This window comes from Barbus barbus (genome assembly GCF_936440315.1).
Source record: "Barbus barbus genome assembly, chromosome: 35".
Lineage (NCBI taxonomy): Eukaryota > Metazoa > Chordata > Actinopteri > Cypriniformes > Cyprinidae > Barbus > Barbus barbus.
In genome coordinates, this window is record NC_136763.1 from 4,662,045 (window position 1) to 4,681,649 (window position 19,605).

Below are 19,605 nucleotides of genomic sequence, written 5' to 3' on the forward strand. Positions count from 1 at the left end.
CAGGAATTTTTCATTCTAGAAGTGAACTAATCCTTTAAATATGCATTCATCAGGAGGTTTTTCACAATTCAACCAATTTTTGGTTAAATAAGTTTTTTAATAGACGTCTGTTTTTCAATAAAGAACCTTTAATATCCATGGAACCTTCTTTGCAAAAGACTATTAAAATGTTTTTACACTAAAACTAAAAACTAGAAATAAAGTCAGAATTGCAAGATATAAACTTGAAAAAAATGGAGAATTGTGAGAAAGTGTCGCAATTGCTTTTTACAATTTTTACTTCATTTAGGGAAATAGGTTTCCTCCTTTATGAACCTTTATTTTTAAGAGTGTACATGATTTCTCATTGAATATCCTGTTTAACCCAGAAATACATAACATTATGGAAGTAAAAATGGTTTGCAAACACCATTTTGAACATTATTTGATCAAAATGAAATGCAACAGGCTGTGAACAAGCAGCGCGACACAGTCTCTCTCAAGTATAGCGGTTCAGAGTTTGCAAAACAAATGTTCAAGTGAGGACAACAAGTACATGGGTGAGGAATCTGAGCTTTGGGGAGGGGAAAAATCGAGAATTAACAGAGTGATAGCAAGTTCTTTATCTCCACTGACAGAAACCACAGGGAGTCCAAAAAGTATTCCTTCTTGCAGTATTTATCCTTGTCTGTTTTTTTTTTCTTTTTGCTTGATGCGATTAATCCTTCCCTCCCTTGATGTTTTTTTGAAAAGCTCCTGAGTTGAAAAGCAGGTCACGATAAACATTGGGGGCGTACGCTCATGGAGTACAGTGACGTCTATGCTCTTTGAAGTTTTTGACAGAATACCTCTGGCAACGCAATCAGAAGCGCACATTCGACATACACACCGACAGACAGACGTGACTTAATCATGATGACCTTTTCTGTTTTGGGCTGAAATCATGCTTTTAAGAGTCTTTCTACTTAGTAACTCACTTTTCAAAGCAGATAAGGGTTGAAAAAAAACACGAAGGGTGAGAAGAGACTCCGGTGTTTACATACGCTACATTAGGGCTGCTGTGTTCTGTTTTTTTTTTTGCACATTGGCACACTGCTTGGTTTGTCAGCACCTGTCAGAGCACCGTTCTCCTCGCATCCACATTTGCATTACAATGAATTTGAATGAATATTTACAGCCATTGTATGCTGACCTTGATTTTTACTCTTTGCATAGATGGTTAAATAAATATAGTTGAAAAGAATAACCAGCAAGGTGTTTTTCATGACCAGACTAAGCAAGGTCTTGTTGGAGAACAAGGTGATTTAAACATTGTCATGAACAAAATGTTTTTATTTACCATAGTGTAACCTCACACGTTCAACTAAATTATTGTGAATGGGCACCTTTCCACAGTAAGTGTCGAAAACAGTGTTGGAATTACATATTTCATAATTACAATTCAACATGAAATAATCATAAGATTGATAGAGAACTACTGAATTAGGTTTTAAGATTAGAAAAACATAATAAGGAAAGGGAAGTGGTGTGTGGCCAAGTATGGTGATCCATACTCAGAATTTGTGCTCTGCATATAACCCATCCAAGTGAACACACAGCAGTGAACATACACCCGGAGCAGTGGGCAGCCAGTGCTGCGGCGCCCAGGGAGTAGTTGGGGGTCCGGTGCCTTGCTCAAGGGTCTCACCTCAGTCATGGTATTGAGGGTGGAGAGAGTGTTGGTTATTCACTCGCTCACCTACAATCCCTGCCGGACCTGAGACTCGAACCCACGACCTTCAGGTTACAAGTCCAGCTCTCTATCCATTAAGCCACGACTGCCACATATAATATAATACACTCACCTAAAGGATTATTAGGAACACCATACTAATACTGTGTTTGACCCCCTTTCGCCTTCAGAACTGCCTTAATTCTACGTGGCATTGATTCAACAAGGTGCTGAAAGCATTCTTTAGAAATGTTGGCCCATATTGATAGGATAGCATCTTGCAGTTGATGGAGATTTGTGGGATGCACATCCAGGGCACGAAGCTCCCGTTCCACCACATCCCAAAGATGCTCTATTGGGTTGAGATCTGGTGACTGTGGGGGCCATTTTAGTACAGTGAACTCATTGTCATGTTCAAGAAACCAATTTGAAATGATTCGTGCTTTGTGACATGGTGCATTATCCTGCTGGAAGTAGCCATCAGAGGATGGGTACATGGTGGTCATAAAGGGATGGACATGGTCAGAAACAATGCTCAGGTAGGCCGTGGCATTTAAACGATGCCCAATTGGCACTAAGGGGCCTAAAATGTGCCAAGAAAACATCCCCCACACCATTACACCACCACCACCAGCCTGCACAGTGGTAACAAGGCATGATGGATCCATGTTCTCATTCTGTTTATGCCAAATTCTGACTCTACCATCTGAATGTCTCAACAGAAATCGAGACTCATCAGACCAGGCAACATTTTTCCAGTCTTCAACCGTCCAATTTTGGTGAGCTCGTGCAAATTGTAGCCTCTTTTTCCTATTTGTAGTGGAGATGAGTGGTACCCGGTGGGGTCTTCTGCTGTTGTAGCCCATCCGCTTCAAGGTTGTGCGTGTTGTGGCTTCACAAATGCTTTGCTGCATACCTCGGTTGTAACGAGTGGTTATTTCAGTCAAAGTTGCTCTTCTATCAGCTTGAATCAGTCGGCCCATTCTCCTCTGACCTCTAATATCAACCAGGCATTTTCGCCCACAGGACTGCCGCATACTGGATGTTTTTCCCTTTTCACACCATTCTTTGTAAACCCTAGAAATGGTTGTGCGTGAAAATCCCACTAACTGAGCAGATTGTGAAATACTCAGACCGGCCTGTCTGGCACCAACAACCATGCCACGCTCAAAATTGCTTAAATCACCTTTCTTTCCCATTCTGACATTCAGTTTGGAGTTCAGGAGATTGTCTTGACCAGGACCACACCCCTAAATGCATTGAAGCAACTGCCATGTGATTGGTTGATTAGATAATTGCATTAATGAGAAATTGAACAGGTGTTCCTAATAATCCTTTAGGTGAGTGTATATTATAATATAACGTAACGCATTTGCTAACATGTCCACAATTATACTGCTGAAATACAATAAAAACCACATAAATTAAAAATGTTGTCCAAAAAAAAAAAACATTGCAAAAACAACAATAATAATAATAATCATTTAGAATAATAATATTTATAGACATTTTAAAATAAACTTTTTGGCCAAAGACTACAAGATGTATGTGGTATTATGGCTCTAAAATTGTGAATTTCCAAATTTAGAGTTGACTATATAATTTTAAAGGCATATAGTTCACCCAAAATGAAAATTCTCTCATCATACTGTATACTAACCCTCATGTTGTTTCAAACTTTCTCTCTTCTGTGGAACACAAAAGCAGTGACACGAGGGTGAGTAAATAATGACAGGATTTTAGTTTGGGCAAACTGTCTCTTTAAGAGACTCACAATGAGTATCCTTGAATACATACAAAAACACACATGGAAACACTCTTCATGCTCGCAAACAGCTCAGAACTCTAATGGGAGCCAAACAACAGCTGCTAATGAGCTGGGAGGATTGTGATGAATGAGTGATGAATGATTCTGTCAGTGAAATCATAGCTGGAAATGGGGCACTCCATCACAGGCCCTCCAAACACACGTGCTGTAAACGTCCCCCTCTCCAGTGAAGGGGTTACTGATTGCTCAGGGTCCGGACGCATCCAGCACACTCATGTTAGTGTCATTTGTCTGGTACTCACTGTCCTGATTTAGATTTGGACCAGCCATACGTGCAGCACAGCGGTTTACCATTTTAAAGATGCATGAAGGCCTGTAATGTTACTGTACAGTGTCACATGATCTTTCAGAAATCATTCTAATATGCTAATATAAATTTCTTATTTATTATCAATGTTGAAAACAGTTGTGCTACTTAATATTTTTGTAAAAAAAAAAAAAAAAAAAAATTTTTTGATGTTCAAAAGGACAGGATTTATTTGAAAATATTTTTTTTCTACCACTATAAATATATTTACTGTCACTTTTGATCAATTAATGCATCCCTGCTGAATAAAAGTATTAAAAAAAATAATATACACAAACTTTTGAATGGCACTGTGCATGTACATCCAAATCCATATTTTAATTTACTTTAAACGTTTAGAATAAACTGAATTCATTACATCTCAAACCCAAGGCAAGAAATGCTCCTCTGAGGCACGTCAGATCACGCTCGTGCCAAGACTAAAATCCTTGAACTGTCTGAATGTTATCATTAAAAAACAATTCTCTCTGGAGCATTTACCATGAAGCTGATTTCTGAAAAACCCATTTCTGCAACCGAGTTTCCTTCTGGACGGACTGAAGAGGAAGCTGCATTGCGATGCACATTATCAAAAAGCAAAGATTTTGCACAGGTTGTGCACCTGCTGTATTATTTCTCTCAAATAATAAAGCATAAGCTTCTGCCATTTTTTTTCATGACAGCACTTTTAGGGGTGACATTAATCAAGGTTAGTGACATTTGGAGTCGGCCAATCCGTCCCCAGGCAAAAATCTCAGCAGCAGCAGCGATACCGAGCATGACTGGCACCGTCCAGATCCCGAAGCCGTGCGGCCACGATAAGACCTAATGCCGACTGGCCCTCAAACCACAAGGGAACGAGTCTCAAGATCGAACAACCAGAGGGTAAAAATAAATAAAGAAATAAATAAGGACGGATAAGAAGGGGAGAAGATGAATTGCTCGCAAGCATTTGGGCCTTCAAGCTTTGGCTTTGACTATCAAAATGCCAATTCATGCATGAAATTCAAGCAGAACCAAGAGTACAATAACAGCCAATACAGACATGACCTTTTGATAGGTCTTTGATTTCAAACAGCATGGATCGTATTTTGCATTACAATACAAGGATTTACCTGCATATTAGACTTCAGTCATAATTAGACTTCAGTCATAATAACGTCTGCGGTTTTGCTAAACATCTCCTCTGTGGATTTAAAGGCACAGTGCACCTAAAAATGTACATTTTTCAATCCACCCTTGTGTCATTCAGACCACATATTATTTTAATAGAATTATGTTTTAATCAAAACAACACAGAGAACCACTTGAAAAACACCCAACTCTGGTCTCTCTCTCATTTACTATCAAAAGACAATTCTAATCTCTTAAGATGAACTCTGGGGCAGGCTATGCAACATTCACATACGCATCAAACAATCTTTAGGCCTAAATTTAGGATTTATGCATTCAAATTTGCATACCCATTTGGATTAGACAGTTTTAACATAAACTAATAAACTTTTTTTGATACATATTTTGAATCTGAATGCACAATAACCGGGTTCATATATTTATCATCAATAAATCACATTTATATAAATCTCATACATTTTAGCTAATTGAATATTGCTTATTGCTAGCCATATTGTTCATACATTTTAACTAAATGTATTTTTTTTCACAATTAACCAATTTTTTATTTAATTTAAATATTATTATTTTTTATTAACCAAATGCATTTTGGAAATATTAATATTTTAAATAGTCAAATAGTTGCAAATGTTTCTTATCTGTTGAAATGGAATGGAAATGGCATAGAAACAATTTTATACTTAGATATTGTTAGTAAATTTCACAAATAATTACAGAAAATTAATTAAATGTGACAAATTAAATTAGAAAGAGTAGAAAACTTAGTTTTATTTATAACTTAAATAACTTTTTTTTTTGCAGTATATGCATAACATTCATTTTTTTCGGTTTGTGTCAATATGGCCAAATAGAAATAAAGTTAGCATGCAATTCAAATACATAAATCTTAAATTTATGTGTATATGTGCGTGTATAAAAAAGGAAATAATGTAGGTTTGGAGTGATATAGGGCTAAATAAGGACAAAACTTTCATTGAACTATTACTTTAAATGATCCCAAGGCTATAAGAAGAAGAAGTGCATGAGTTATAAAGCCCACAAACACAACCCCCCTATGCACAAAATAACCATATACCTTTGACACACAAGCATATCTTAATTTGTGAAAATGGCTTGTGCTGGCCTGAAGAAAGCAGCCTAATTCGAAACCGGCCATGTGTAAAAATGTCTGTTTATCCCAGAGGGAGGCTTTTAATGGATATATAAGAGGGCCGTAAGGAGTTAATTGTTTGTGTCTCACAATCTGATATTAACTACACTGTGTGGCATAGAGCACGAGGGCAGAGGAGTCTATTATCTAGTTTACTCTCAAATACTTGCATTAATATACATATAGATATATGTGTGTGTGTGGTTCCGTGTGGACGTGCATCCAATTTTGCTTCTGTTTTCTATTTTGGCCCTTAATCTTATTGTCTGTAGTTGTGGTTAGGCAGTGTCCTCCAAAGATCTCATCTTAAACTTTTCAAGCGCAGGAGGGTAATTGCTATCAGATCAATTTACTCAAGAAAAGTGGTGCCTGTTTCTAAGTGCTTGATAGATGGAGACCAACTTGTCTAAATTGGGGGCGACCTTGAAGAGTCATTAACAGTAGAAGGATATATGCGGCTGGTGACTTTATTGACTTGGAGAATCCTCGTGATTGCGCAGATAGACTCCACTGCCCATGAAATGGAAAAAGACATGAATAAATGATTAAACAGAATTCAAATGATTTGTTAGAACTTCCTTTCAAATTTATTTCTGAACATTTAACATCCTTTCTGCCGACTAAAGAAAAAAACCTGGATGAGCTGAAAAGACTAGTAAAAGACATGCTTTTGTTTAATTTATGCTAGTTTTGACCGGTCAAGTTGGGTTAATGGAAACAAAATCCATTTTAAAGGAATAGTTCACTCAAAAATGAAAATGGCCATCCAAGAGGTAGATGAGTTGTCCTCTCACATCAAAATATACCAACATATGTGTGCCTATTTCTCTCCTGATTCAGACAAGTTTGAAGTTACAAACTTTAGTTTCTTACAAACATGCAACTTTTAACTTCACGAGACATTAATTGTTGGACTGGAATTGTTACTTGTGCATTATTGTGATTTGTATTTTTTTTTAATCAGCTGTTTGGACTCTCATTCTGACGGCACCCATTCACTGCAGAGGATCCATTGGTGAGCAAATTATGTAATGAATGAAGTCATCTACATCTTAGATGGCCTGAGACAGAGTACATTTTCAAGTAATTTTCTATTCCTTTAAAGCAAAAAACCCCAGGTGAATAAATTTTTTTGTTTTTTTTTACTAATAGAAATTACCATTCTTCCCCGATTGATTGATTGCAATAAGATATTTTTATATTACAAGGTATAAAAACCTTCGCAATTGTCATGAATCAGGTCCATGGACTTCCATTCGCTCGCCACCAGAGGTTACTCCTCCATCACATTGACTCTCACATTGCACAGACTGTTTCACATTTACCCCGAACTACATTTCCCAGCAGCCATTTCACTAATCACACGCTCACAGCTGAGAACTATCACACAATCACACACCCTTAATTTCTAGTGATTATCATCAATTTGATTTCACAGATACTTAGAGATTTAAATTAAACTGATCTAGGCAATGACATCTCTGAATTCGATAATGAAATGCCTTAACTGAAAATTGAGTGTTTAATCTTATTTTTATACATTACTGACACTCTATCCTCCAATTTGATACTGTTAAGTGCTTTGACACAATCTGTATTGTTAAAAGCGCTATAAAAATAAAGGTGACTTGACTTGACACTACATAAACCATGGACTTCCTTTCACAGATGGCCGAGTATTGTTCTGCGTATAGCACTCTCCTAGTGTTAGCTGCCTTACCGAGCCATTCTGTGTTTCTGTTCAGTTCCAGTATTGTTCTCATTTATTACTCTCCTCGTTTTAGCTGCGATACAGAACCTGTTTCTGATTTTCTAGCCTGTGTTTCCTGGATCTACTGTTGTCTCGCCATTTTGACTCTGTTTGTGCTTGTTTCTGGATTGCCCCTCTTGTCAAGCCCTCTGGGTAACGTTCGCCGTTGACTGGCTCGCGCCTGGTTTGGATTATTCTTGTTTCACGTCTGTGCCATACCTGTTTGCTGGTGTTTTGACCCTGCCTGTGCTTTGACCACGTCTCTGTATAATAAAGCTTGCAAATGGATCTGCACGTCTCTCGTCTCGTTCTCCCTGTTACAAAAATACAGAATAAAACTGTAAAGTTTGATGGATGTAAGTACTACTGTGAAGATTTCTGACTCATTTAGAGGAAATTGCTTTTAAAGGTACTGCAATTAAAATTTAAAGATGCAAATACATAAAGTGCAATAAAATAATTAAAAGTCTCTTTTGCATGTTTTCATTTGGTCTGAAAAAACATGCAATGAAAAGCCAGCCTAATATCTCAAAATTGACCATTGCATGGTAAAACGTGTTCCAGTAAACCTGCTGTGAACTGCTTAATCCAGCCTAAGGTGGTTTGCAGGTCTTAACTGATTTTAGCTAGCTGATCTCCCGGTCTGCTCCAAACCCCTATAAAACTATTAAAGGGATAGTTCAACCCAAAAGGACATTTCTTATTTATTTACCCTCATGTTGTTCCAAACCTGTATGAGTTGAACACAAAAGAAGATATTCTGAAGAATGTTGGTAACCAAAAAGTTGCTGGAAGCCACAGATTTATTTATTTTTTTCCCATACTATGAAAATCAAAGGCAACCACCAACTATATGGTTACCAAAATATCTTCTTGTGTGTTAAACAGAAGAAAGAAACTCGAATAGAATTAGCATTTTTGGTTGAAGTAGCCCTTTAAATCAGACCTTTTAAGACCAACAAACCACCTTATGCTTTTTTATTAATTTATTTTTTTATAAATATTAAACAGACCAGCACTGGCCATTTAAAATGCTATAAACTAGTCCAAACTGATTTACAAAGTTAAATCAGTTTACAGCAAGATAATAATTTGCTCAATCGTTGAAACTCTTGCTAACGAGATGCATCTGCACGCGCTGTACGATCCTTGACAGTCGACTCCCAGCAGGGAAGCCCTGTACCTCGGACCACTGCTTCTGTCCGGTGGCTACATCGCACACTTGCTGTAGCATAAAGCTAATGAAGTCGTTTAATCTACCTGAACGCTCCCACAGGGGCGTCCCACTTTAATTATGTTCTTAAATGTCTCTCACACGCACTAATAGGCAGAAATGAAACATGGCACCACATTAACAAATCCTGGTGGAAGAAGGGACATCATCAAGATATTAAAAACTTCACTGCTTTAATTTTAGCAGCTACGGAGGTGCGTAAGCACAGCGAGTCCATGATTAGATGCCGCCCCAGTTGGCACAGAGAGTAAAGAGCATTTATCTCCATTTCTGGTGCAATAGGCTTAGCAAAACTAGTCACTCAGTTGATTTAACTGGCATTTATAATGTCTTAGAAGAGAAAGAATAATGATTTATTTTCATTAAATATACACAGTGGGGTCCAAAAGTCTAAATATTTAGCATTTATTTCTAAATATATATATATATATATATATATATATTTTTTTTTAAATACAAGATGTTCATACACTCTAAAAATGCTGGGTTAAATATGGACAAACCCAGCGATTGGGTTGTTTTCAACCAACAGTTGGGTTAAATGTTTAACCCAACCGCTGGGTCAAAAACAAACGAATCGCTGGGTTTGTCCATATTTTACCGAGTGCTGGGTTGTATTTAACCCAGTGATTTTCTAACAATGCACACATTAAAGAACACAGATGCGACCAGATAAATTCCATAATGACCAGCTCAATCTACCAAGCGCAGCAAAACTTGTCGCCTGCTTTAAGACATGCTATTTTTGGGCATTAAATAACGGCACAAATACCAGTAATTTGACGAGTGCTAACATTAGTAAATTCATTTGAAGACTCTCCTCCCATAAAATTTGCATCTGAAAGGGAAAATCCTACAACTGCTTATTCAATAAGGTCAGGTGCAAAAATAACTGTGTCCACCCCTTTTCAGAGCTAATACGTCACTGCGCGTCTTTAGTAAATCCTGACAGTACTCTTTTAACGCCAAAAAATGGTTTATGCTGGCACAAGCTGTTAGTACATCTGGCCCTATATATTTTTAAATTATATAGTTTTTTATTTGATTATATTAAATATCTAATTTTAATATAATTACATTTGCAAATGATATTTTCTTAAATGTTTATAAATATATATATACGTATATACCAATAGATTGTAAGAATTAACAATCACTGACTTTCACTGTAGCAAGTCTAATTCACCGTAGCAAGTCAAAATTTTTCACATTTTGTGTTTGATGGGAATAACATACTAAAAGTTTGTTCTTCCAAAAGCATTTTCCTTTGGAAATATTGTGCAGCCACATCAAATGAGACAAACGCATCTCTGTTAATGAGCATTAAATGGCTGCTAATTGTTTGATTGAATTGCTGTCACCTATCTAAGCGTGTCTAATTGAAGCGCATGGAGCGAGGCGTTTACAGTGCTTCTGACAAAAAGAAGCCATCTGAATGAGAAACTCTGATGTTTTGTGTGTGGCAATTACCAGAGAAAAGCCGAGCGTGCTTTTCTTATTCTCTAGACTTTACACAGACTTGATCTATCTTATGAAGTTGCTGTGATGCTGCGGCTTTGTGGATTTTTATCACATGGCCCGTTTGTTGCGTGAGAACAATGGCAATGCAAATAGGCTGATAAGGGGAGGCAGGCCTGTTTTTCATGTCTGCAGTTTGGTTTAAATTAACTGCAAAAAACGAGGGTGCGAGAAAGAAATCAGATTATATAACGTGTTTAATAATTTCCCCTCATTATCAACACCACACTGTCATTCACGTCCCTCCAGTGTCATTACATTAGCCAACACATGAATTTGAATCTACAGAGCCCCATAAATTATAATACAAAATATGGATGGCAGCTGCATGGAATAAATGAACGTAGCTTTTGTTTGTCAACTGTTTCTCACTATTTCTGATACAAGTGCCAATATTGATGGTTGGGGAGGGGGCCGGGATTTTGAGTGACACGGTGTAGCTCCGTCTTGCTGAGATAAAATTCATTCCCTTATCAGGAAAAAGCCCTTTCCTCCGCCTTTCTCCCGCACTATTCCTCCATCCACCTGCCTGTGTGGTGGTCTGACAGATTAAACGCCGTCCCCACAATGGCATAGTTGCGTGCAGGGCTTTAATATTGTCCACTGGAGTCCCCCGTTTCCTCATTTAATCCCTGTGTAATATGTTGGCCAGAAAACCCTCATGCTGTACACAATGCACGCCCAGCTAAGACACAAAAAAGGCTAATTAGTCGCCCACCCTACCACTCCGCCCCCTCTCGCAAATCCTCATTCTTTCCATTTACAGCCGCAGTATCTGGTTTTGTTATCAGGGCCACCAATGTGTTGTTGGCTGCTATTGTTTTGCTTTATTTGACATATAATGTGGCTCAAATGAAACAGTAAATTACTACTTGCGTGTTCGATTTTAACTACGAGGCGGCAGACATATAAACACATTCTGGGTTCAATATAAGTTCTGTGGCATGCTGCCAATTGCCACTATTTGGGCTATTCTGTCAATAAAAAAATGGGGGAAAAAATGTGTTTAACAATATGCACTTACTAAGACAGTAAGCAATGTAATGCAATTCAATTTAAAACGTCAGGACCAGGTAACTTGCAAGAATAGTAGAACGAGACCGTTTAGTAGTTTTTAGATAACTAGTTATCTAATAAGTGGATAACAAAGTTCATCCATATAAACGTTTTCCACTTTTTCAATAAAGGAAAAATTTATGTACAGTAAAAAACAGTAATTTTGTGAAATATGATTTCTGTCAGGACCACTATCGTCAATGATAGACACTTAGCATACAGTTTGGTTTGGCGGTATGGTTCTGTTCTGGGCAAAAACTCAGCAGCCTGTCATGAATGAGCAGGGACAGCAGCAATAATACCCCCCAAGGGTTAACAGAACAGAACCGAGCAGATATCATTAATGTACTTAATTACATTTAGTGTAACACATTACTCAAGATTAGGGAGTCTGATTCAACAGGAATGTCAGAAGCCAAGTCCTGACTGTGGCGAAAGGAGGAGATAGGGATGGATGAGGGTAATATGCTCCTGAGCAAGCAAGCTGCTGAATAATACTGAATAGCGCTTATGTAAGGATGCCGTGATATGTGTCGTATTCCTATAGGTAGATGTGATCAGCCTCTGTTCTCAGTGTAATAAAATATATATAAATACACTGTAAAAAAAAAAAAAGTAGAGCCAACTTAAAATTAAGGCAACCAGCTTCAGCAGATTTTTGAGTTCTCTCAATTTATTTTTGCAGGAGATTCTCAACTTGTTGTTGTATAAATAAAAAAAAAAACAAGAAAACTCAAAAATCTGCTGAAGCTGGTTGCCTTAAAATTTTAAGTTGGCTCAACTTTTTTTTTTTTTTACAGTGTATAAATGTCACCTTACCTCTTTTTTAATGTCGTGACAACAAGTCTCCCTGTTAATATATTTATACGGCTGATTATACTGTATGAGCACAGATGGTGTCCTCCTCAACTCTATCATTAATATCCTTTCCTCAACTTCAGAAATATCAAACACTTGCGCAGCATAAAACTGATCTGCAAGCTGTGCATAACAGGGAACAGGGGCCTAAAACAACACAGATGACACATGCAAATAAATAACTTGCAGTATATGCAAAGCCAGTTCATCACATCTCTCGAATGCTTCATATTTTCACCTGGTTGTCAAGTCTGTGAGAAACAAACAGTTTGGAGGTCTATGTGACATAATCGAATCTGTCTGCTTAGTAAATCCATAAACTGATTGGCTGCTTTCAGACGTATGATCTAATGCAATATATTTTAAAACTCTACAGCTTTCTTTATTTCCTTTTCATTCGATTGCATGCTGTCAGAAAATAAATATCATTATCTAAGAGTGACAGACTAAAGCGTTCTGAAATTCCCTTATGCGAGCGGGCTGCTGATGTGTCGCCTCATGAAAGCCAGCGAGACGCCTAACAATCACTAGCACACGCTAGATTGTACGGAGGAGTTTATAATTATAATCTGTGAGAGCAAGAAAAATGGAAATTGGTGGCTTGGATTGTGAAAAACTGGCCTCTTTAACAATGTACAGTAGCTTTTGATTGGCTTAGAAATCATCTAATGTCAGGAAATGTTACGAAGTCAGACTTGCAAGCTTTTTACAAAACTCGATGACGAACAAAAGACTTTAATAAACAACTTTGAACTCTGAGCCCTTCGGTATAAAGAAACGCTATTTCGTCTTGGGCAATGTACGGTATTCTTGTTAAGCTTCGCTTTGTGCCCTCACAATTTCTTCAGCGTGCCAAGTAATGCGTGCCAAAGATGTATTATGTTATGCATTTATTGTAATGTCCAACACTACTTGTTTTATTCAAAATGACTTAAGTAATGTCACACTAATGTCTCACAGTGAGTGAAAACTGCCAATCAACATCATACAATGGTATAGCAATAACAAGCATGGCCACGTAGTACAAACATAAAACGCAATTTTGCAGTGAAATGTACACCTTCAGCAGACGATGTATACCCACTTTAAACAGATTCACACACTTTTACGGTGCTAGCGATGCTGGGTAACCATCAGTGCCATAATAGTGCTTGTTTTCAGTTAACAACAGAGAATCACTTATTCTTTGATGAATAGAAAGTTCAAAAGAACAGAATTGAGTTGAAATTGAAATGTACACACAAACACACACTGGTTTCCATTTTTATTGTGGGGACTCTACATAGGCGTAATGGTTTTTATATTGTACAAACTGTATTTTCTATCACCCTACTACATCAAGCCTAAACCTAAACCTACCCCTCACAGGAAACTTTCTGCTATTTCAGATTTTCAATACACTCCATTCTGTGTGATTTATAAGCTTGTTTCCTCATGGGGACCAAAAAATGCGGGGACATTTTGTCCCCATAACGTGATAAATACCAGGTACACACACACACACACACGTGTATTTTAGCACCACTGACATACTAATAGCTTTTGCTAATAATTTTTTTATTGGGCAGTATTTAAAATACACATTTAAAACACATATGTGAAATATTAAATACTCATGTGTTTTAAAGCCTTTGAAAAAAATCTGGTCAATGCTGCTTAAAATCCCTAATAATCACATATGATCTCTAATACAAATAACTCAAAAGGGGAATAAGAATAGGAAATACAGGCTTTTCAATTCCCGACTGTCAATATGACCTAACCCTAACCCACAGTATTTTCTGATTGTTAACCCCAGCACAGCATCATCATGGCCCTCCAAACACAATAGTTTTGAATAGAAGCCTGTTTACAACGCTCATGAATAAGTTAGCCCACAGCGGAGGCCGAACAGGTGGGGAAGGCACTCTCCCTTGAATCTAAGTAGGTTAAATCAAGTTGCCAAATGGAGTGGATTTGACAAGGCTCCTGCTACCCCAATGAGCATGAACTATCTCATCTCCTCTGAAATGGATATTTTCCCTGCATTTTCACGCTGGACCGGAAGGCCCAGGAGCAACGGCTGCCACTGGAAAGCCAAAATGAAGCTGACAGGAGTGAGACGTGAAGCTAGCGCTCTGTTTTGATCGGCACTTAAAGCCCATCGCTCGGCTCTAGGTCAAAGAAAACGGGAAGCCTTTTGACATTTTCTATTGCGACGACATGCAATCCTTCCACGGTGGTCTGCACCTAAGGCTTTGAGAGTGGAAAACCGGGTTTATTTTGTTTATCGGTGTCCAAGAGTAGCCCAGTTTGCCATGCCGGGTTTGTCCCTGAGATGTGCGTGACTAGAGGAGGCCGCGTTCGCCAAGAGAATTAGCACAGCGACCCAGTTTAAACACCGAAAGCCTGACTCTGCGGCTCAGACACTTAACCTTTACTGACACGCGCAGACAGCGCCAGCACTTTAGAAAAGAGGCAGAGGAAAAGGAAATGGATTGCCGTGAGTGCTATTAGCCACAGATCGAGCAGAAAATTACCTGACAAACTATGAGTTTGTGAAGGCTTGAGTAATATGGTCAAAACAGAATGCCGCAGTATCACCAACACGATGGAAATTGAATTACTAACAATTCCACAGCATTTAGTCATGTGTCCCGTACAATATACAGTGGCTGCTCATTCCAGTGCAATGAGAACGGCAAAAACGAGCTGGTAAATAGAACTGAGAAACTAGATAAAAAAGGCCTTTTTAAAAAATCATATAAATTAGGACCAAAAATTTATATAATATAATATAATATAATATAATATAATATAATATAATATAATATAATATAATATAATATAATATAATATAATATAATATAATTCAACTATAACAATATTATATTATTATATGGGCATCATCTTTGTTCATTTACAAATTATGTTTATAATTTTGAACCTGATGCATTATATTATATTATATTATATTATATTATATTATATTATATTATATTATATTATATTATATTATATTATATTATATTATATTATTTGTCATTGCAGCTAAAACTATTACATCACAAATGCATTATCTTATATATTATACAATACTTTACTAATTTAATAATAAACATATCGTAAAAATAATATTATTAACATTTTAAATTGTGTATCATCCTCTTTACAGCAGCACAGCAAAAAAAAAAAAAACAACAACAAAAAATTTGAAATATGTGAAAGAAAAATATATGCACGTATACACGTATTTAAAAAAAATGTAAAGGAATTTTAATAAATTTTAATCAATTTATATGCAAAAAACTTTTTTAATCTGTAAATATATAAAAAAGAAAAAAAAGAAATTAATTGAAAAATAAATTATATATACACACTTTATTTTAATATTAATTATTTTAATATATTAATATTTTTAAAATATTTTAATCTATCTATCTATCTATATATATATATATATATATATATATATATATATTGTTGGAGACTTATCAACTGCTCTGCCTTCTTATTTCCCTCCCTAATTATTATATCAAGCATTTATGATTAATTACATCTAATGTAATGGTTCTCATTAAGGTTAAGATGACAGATTTTTACAAACCTCTATCCCTAATTATCAAACACATGTAACATCCTCATATCCTAGCATATAATAAAACAGGCAAAAACAATTGCCTTCAGCTGAAGAAGAGACTTGAGCCACATCAAGTGACCAGAACATCATTTGCTGGACTGGGTAATGTAAAAAATCCAGTTGTCCGAAGTATTCAAAATTAATGCAGAATAATATTGTCACTCACCAATGCAGTTGTCTCTGTGCTCCTCAAAGCCGGCGCTGCACACACATCGTCCAATAGGAACGAGCCACTCGCCCTCCGCGCTGCAGTACATCTTAGGAGTGTCCTTCTCCTCGGCGTGGTCCACACACTGACCTCTGACCTCCACCAGCGAGGACGAGTCGGCCCCCGTGACCACATCCGTGAAGACAGCCAGGTTGCGAGCCATTCCCGTGCAGCGCTTGTAATAGACTCGGACGGACACGATAGCGATGCAGGCTCCTATATCCTGGAAGGCCAAGTAGAAGCCGCGTTTGCTGAGTGGCCCGACGCCGCGGATCTCAGTGTTAAGCTTGAGTCTCCTCACCCCCAGGTCCACGTTAGTGAAACTCTCGTCTGCCGCGATGGTGTCGATCTTGGAGAACTGACTCTCCCAGATGCTGGTGCCGACGTCGCGGTCGGTCTCATAGTAGTAGAGGTTAAAGGTCTCCTTGCAGGTACCGAGCACGCCTGGCATGCTGTTGCAGTCTCGCAGCGTGAACTTTATCTCGATGTAGATCCGCCGTGCGCCGTCTCGCTGGATCCAGTTGGTCCGGAGCCAGTTGTTCTGACTCGGGCTCATAACGTTGCACACCTGGTACGTGTGGATGGGGCTGAAATACTCGTCCATTTCGTTGATTGCATCCCACTGGCAAAGACAGAACAAGAATCAGGGTCAGTTTTCGCTAACTAAAACTAAAAACATTAAATATATATTTTTTTAAATCATTACTTTACATGAAATAAACATTCATTTAAATAACAGATTTTTTAAAAGTATTTTACTTCAGCTAGTTGGCTTTGCAACATTTCCCATTTTTGTTAATTTAAGTTCTCAAATAACTTTAAATAATAATTAAAAAAATAATAATAATAAAAATGCCAAAAACACAAAACAAAATTACTAAAACTTTAAATAAAAACAGAAAATATCAAAGTAAAATATAATACAAAATATTAACAATAATAGTATAGTATAATAACATATAAATGGCGATAGTATAGTATAATAGCATTTAAATAAATAAATGAATAAATAAAATTAAAATCAATTAAAATTCGATTTGATTTTAATTTGAATTAATTTTTTTATTTATATATATTTTTAAATTCATTAATAAAATGTGTTTTTGATTATTAAAATTTAATATTTTTAAGATTTTTTATTTTTTTTTACATGGAGTTGCTATGTTGAGATCACCTGGCCAGACAATAATAATAATAATATTTATTTATTCATATTTTATTATTTATTATATCACATTATATATATATATATATATATATAGTGCTGTGAAAAAAGTTTTTTCCCCTTTCCTGTTTTTTTATTTTTTGCATATTTGTCACATTTGAATGATTCCGATCATCAAACAAATTGTAATATTACACAAAGATAACCCGAGTAAATACAAAATGCAGATTTGAAACAATTATTTCATTTATTAAGGGAAAAAATCTGTCCAAATCTGCCTGGCCCTACGTGAAAAAGTAATTGCCTCCAAAATCTAATAACTGGTTGTGCCACCCTTGGTAGCAACAACTGCAATCAAGCCTTTGTGATAACTGGCAATGAGTCTTTCACATCGCTGTGGAGGAATATTGGCCCACTCTTCTTTGTAGAATTGTTCTAATTCAGCCACATTGGAGGGTTTTCAAACATGAAAGGACTGTTTAAGGTCATGCCACAGCATCTCAATTGGATTTAAGTCCGGACTTTGATTTGGCCACTCCAAAACCTTACTTTTGTTTTTCTTGAGCCATTCAGAGGTGGACTTGCTGGTGAGTTTGGGATCATTGTCGTGCTGCATAACCCAAGTGCGCATGAGCTTGAGGTCACAAACTGACGGCCGGGCATTCTCCTTCAGGATTTTCTGATAGAGTGCAGAATTCATGGTTCCATCAATTATGACAAGTTGTCCAGGTCCTGAAGCTGCAAAGCAGCCCCAGACCATCACACTACCACCACCATGTTTGACTGTTGGTATGATGTTCTTTTTATGAAATGCTGTGTTGGTTTTACGTCAGATGTAACGGGACACACACCTTCCAAAAAGTTCAACTTTTGTCTCATCAGTCCACAGAATATTTGCCTAAAAGTTTTGGGGATAAGATATTTTTGGCAAATGTGAGATGAGCCTTTGTGTTCTTTTTGGTCAACAGTGGCTTTTGCCTTGGAACTCTCCCATGGATGTCGTTTTTGCCCAGTTTATTTGTTATTGTTGAATCATGAACACTGACCTTAATTGAGGCAAGTGAGGCCTGCAGTTATTTAGATGTTGTTCTGGGTTCTTTTATGAGCTCCTGGATGAGTCGTCATTGCGCTCTTGGAGTAATTTTGGTAGGCCAGCCACTCCTGGGAAGGTTCACCACTGTTACAAGTTTTCTCCATTTGTGGATAATGGCTCTGACCATTGTTCACTGGAGACTCACAGTCTTAGAAATGGCTTTATAACCTTTTCCAGACTGATACATGACTATTTTGTTTCTCATCTGTTCTTGAATTTCTTTAGATCGCAGCATGATGTGTTGCTCTTTAAGCATGCTTCACTTTGTCAGACAGGTTCTATTTAAGTGATTTCTTCATTCAACAGGCAGTAATCAGGCTTGGGTGTGGCTAGTGAAATTTAACTCCGCTTTCTAAAATAATGTGGCTAATCACAGTTCTTTCATGATTTTTCACGTAGGGCCAGGCAGGTTTGGACAGCTTTTTTCCCTTAATAAATGAAATCATCATTTAAAAACTGCATTTTGTATTTACTTGCATTATCTTTGTGTAAGATTAACATTTGTTTGATGATCTGAATCTTTTAAGTGTGACAAATATATATATATATATATAGATAAAGTAAAATAGCAAATAAAATAAAATAAAATAAAATAAAGCCAGAGGAATGTGAACAAAAGGTGAACCTACAAACTCAAAATGTGCTGTTGCAAACACCTTGTTAATGCAATAGAGATTTTATTTGTGAATTTACATATTTACAGTGTGAAGATTCTTATAAATCAGTCCATTATTATTTGAGCAGCATATCACTTTTCACAGCAATGAAGGCTTCTTTAAAACATTTACATATGCATTGCGGTGCATAAGATTAATATCATGATGAATGTGGCCTGCATTTCCTTAATAATGTTCAGAATCCCTCGTTATTCATGGGTGGTTTTGTGCGATTTAAGCAGTTTCTTTGCAATGCAAATAATCAGGCATGAATAAATATTTTATTATGAGTTGCAAATGAACTTAAAGATTCATATCATGAGCCTGAAGCAAAAAATGAAAATGCTGATCAATGTGAAT

The 19,605-nt window shown here is 36.8% G+C and overlaps 1 protein-coding gene across 1 annotated transcript in view; it reads right to left on the reverse strand.

Moving 5' to 3' along the window:
• LOC306855434 (ephrin type-A receptor 8-like) overlaps window positions 1-19,605 on the reverse strand; it is a gene marked incomplete at its 5' end in the record, with an annotated part of 80,500 nt that overhangs the window by 15,829 nt on the left and 45,066 nt on the right. Inside the window, one exon of the mRNA XM_079394158.1 lies at window positions 16,290-16,953. Coding sequence (XP_079250284.1) covers window positions 16,290-16,953 — 664 coding nt within the window. The remainder of the gene's footprint in view (window positions 1-16,289; window positions 16,954-19,605) is intronic.